The sequence below is a fragment of the Apteryx rowi genome, unplaced genomic scaffold (genome assembly GCF_003343035.1).
Source record: "Apteryx rowi isolate R43461 unplaced genomic scaffold, aptRow1 scaffold_835, whole genome shotgun sequence".
NCBI classification, from domain to species: domain Eukaryota; kingdom Metazoa; phylum Chordata; class Aves; order Apterygiformes; family Apterygidae; genus Apteryx; species Apteryx rowi.
The window spans coordinates 217,756-220,361 of record NW_020451133.1 but is presented as its reverse complement, the minus strand read 5'-3'; the positions used below and the strand labels follow the sequence as shown (position 1 = coordinate 220,361).

General features: G+C 72.1%; 1 protein-coding gene across 1 annotated transcript; it reads left to right on the top strand.

Moving 5' to 3' along the window:
• Window positions 1-1,075, top strand: CPLANE2 (ciliogenesis and planar polarity effector 2; the record flags this gene model as incomplete). The annotated part of the gene is made up of 4 exons (XM_026089884.1): window positions 1-136; window positions 220-344; window positions 420-556; window positions 789-1,075. Coding segments are annotated over 4 exons (666 nt in total), but the record flags the coding sequence as incomplete, so codon positions are not given.
• Between the last annotated feature and the right edge of the window lie 1,531 nt (window positions 1,076-2,606).

Genomic DNA, 2,606 nt, shown 5'->3' with positions numbered 1-2,606 from the left:
GTGCTGCCGCCGCCGCTGGCCACCGCCACGGCCGCCTACAAGCTCTTCGTCTCAGGCAAGAGCGGCGTGGGCAAGACGGCGCTGGTGGCCAAGCTGGCGGGCGCGGAGGTGCCGGCCGCGCACCACGAAACGCTGGGTACGGCGGGACCGGGGGCGCGGGGGGGAGGGGAGGGGACGACACCGCCGCGGCGGTGCCGACCGCGCGCCACCTCTCCGCAGGCATCGAGGCCACCACGGTGTACTGGCCGGCGAAGCTGCGCGACACCGGGCGCCCCGTCATGTTCCAGCTCGATTTTTGGGACTGCGGCGAAGCGGCGCTGAAGAAATTCGACCATATTCTCCCGGTGAGTTAAGCGGAGGGGGCACATCGCCGCCGCCGTGGGGGACGCCCCGGTGACGGCCGTCTCGCTCCCTCGCAGGCCTGCAAGGAGGAGGCTGATGGTGTCCTCTTCCTCTTCTCCTTCACCGACCGCTCCTCCTTCGAGGACCTGCCGGGCCAGATGGCCCGCGTGACGCGGCCGGAGGAAAACCTCGTCCGCGTGGTCGTTGGCACCAAGTATCCTTCCGGCGTCCCGCTGCCGTTTTCGGGGCCGCGATTCCCCCCCGGGGCGGGCGGGTTCGCTTGAGCCCGGTTCGGGGGGGGGGGTGTTAGGCGGCGAGCTGAGAACGTGCCTTTCGTCACAGTGATGGGGAGCGCCGCCAGCCCTCTGTGCCAGCTCCCTAGCGGAGGGGGGGGATATCGGGGCTCCGTGCGCGCGCTGGCGTCTCCCTTGACCGCCCGCCCCCAGGTTCGACCAGTCGCCGCAGGCGGACGTGACGGAGCGCGATGTGGCGGCCTTCGAGCGCGCCTGGCGGCTGCCCGTGCTGCAGGCGCGCAGCATGCCGTGCCGGCGCCGCGACGCCGGGGCCCGCGCCGAGCTGGCCCAGGTCGCCCCGCTGCTCGACGCCTTGGTCGAGCTGCTCTGGCGCCGCGACCAGGTGGCCGCCGGCCTCCTCCCCGAACCCGCGGACCCCGGGAGCACCTCACCGGCGCCTCTGGCCTTTCCCGCCCAGTAAACGGCGACTGCTTTTCCAAGCTGCCCGCGCCCCGTTTTGTAATGCGAAGGGTGCCAGGGTGCCAAAAAAGGGGGGGCAGAGACGGTGGCCGTGGGTGCTGCCCCCCCACCCCGGCCCCAGGCGGCTGGCATCTCCCCGGCGTGGAGGACGGAGCCTCCGGGGGGATCGTGGGAACCGGAGCCGGGATGCGGGAGAAGGGCTTCGTCGCAGGGTCCTGGGCACTGGCCATGGGGACCCCAGCAGGTGGCCCAGAGGGACTGAGGACACCGTGGGGACCCTGGCGGGTGGTCTGGGGGGATCGGGGTCACCTTGGGGACCCCGGCGGGTGGCCCAGAGGGACTGAGGACACCATGGGGACCCTGGCGGGTGGCCCAGGGGGACCATGGGGACCCTGGCAGGTGGCTTGGGGGAATCGGGGACACCATGGGGACCCTGGTAGGGGGACCAGGGACACTGTGGGGACCCTGGCACATGGCCTGGGGGGATTGGGGATGCTGCGGGAACCCTGGTGGGTGGCCCAGAGGGACTGGAGACACTGTGGGGACCCCAGCGGTGGCCCAGGGGGGACCATGATGACCCCGGCAGGTGGCCTGGGGGGATTGGGGACACCATGGAGACCCCGGCGGGTGGCCTTGGGGGATCAGGGATGCTGTGGGGACCAGGCGGGTGGCACAGGGGGACCAGGGACACCGTGGGGACCTGGCGCGGATCGCGGTTGTCATCAGCGTGGGCTGGCGCAGGGGACTGTGGTGGGGGAGCTGCCGGGCCACGGGGACACTGCGGGGCAGCGGGGATGCTGCAGGGTGACAGGGATGCGGGGTGATGCGGTTGCCGGATGTCGGGGACGCAGGGCACTGGGGACACCGGGTGTTGGGGACACGGGGCGTCAGCAGGGGATGCGGCTCAGCCGCCAGTTCCCGCGCTCGGCCGTGCCGCTATTGCCGGGAGCCGGGCTGCTCTCCCGGCCGCGCAGCGCCGTGCACCACCGGGTGCCAACGCGGGTCTGCCTCCCTCCTCCTCCTCCTCCTCACTGGCAGCCGGCTCGGCTCCCGGATCCAGGCGAGTCGCTCCGCGCCAGAGCCGGCTGCAAGGTTGCTTCCCCGCAGCGCGATCGGAAGCCGGGATTATTTTTAACCCGGAGAGACCAGTTCCCAGCCCGGCCTCCTCCTTCCGTCCCGACGCACTCGGTTTCCTCCCGCCCAGACCCCTCGCAGGAACCGCGGCCGGCGGGGGAGCTGCACCGAGTTCGTCAGGCCTCAGCGGCCGGCGGGAGGCCTTTGCCGGGCGGCTCCCTGTCGGGCTAAGCGCCGCGGCGCATTCCATCGCTGTGATGAGCTGCGCCGGGCCTCTGCTGAGTCACATCCGGGCGAGGGGCATGCCCGGGCACCCCACTGCTGAGCACCCGCCAGATCCCCCGCCAGGGAGGCTTTCCCGGACGCGCGGGGCCGGCACCGGCCGGCCTCGGCCCCCACCCTCCTTTCTTGTTTCCCCGCCGGCCTTTGATGTTCCCCTCCCTGCTCATATTTCCCTTATCGTTCCGGATCCCCTCC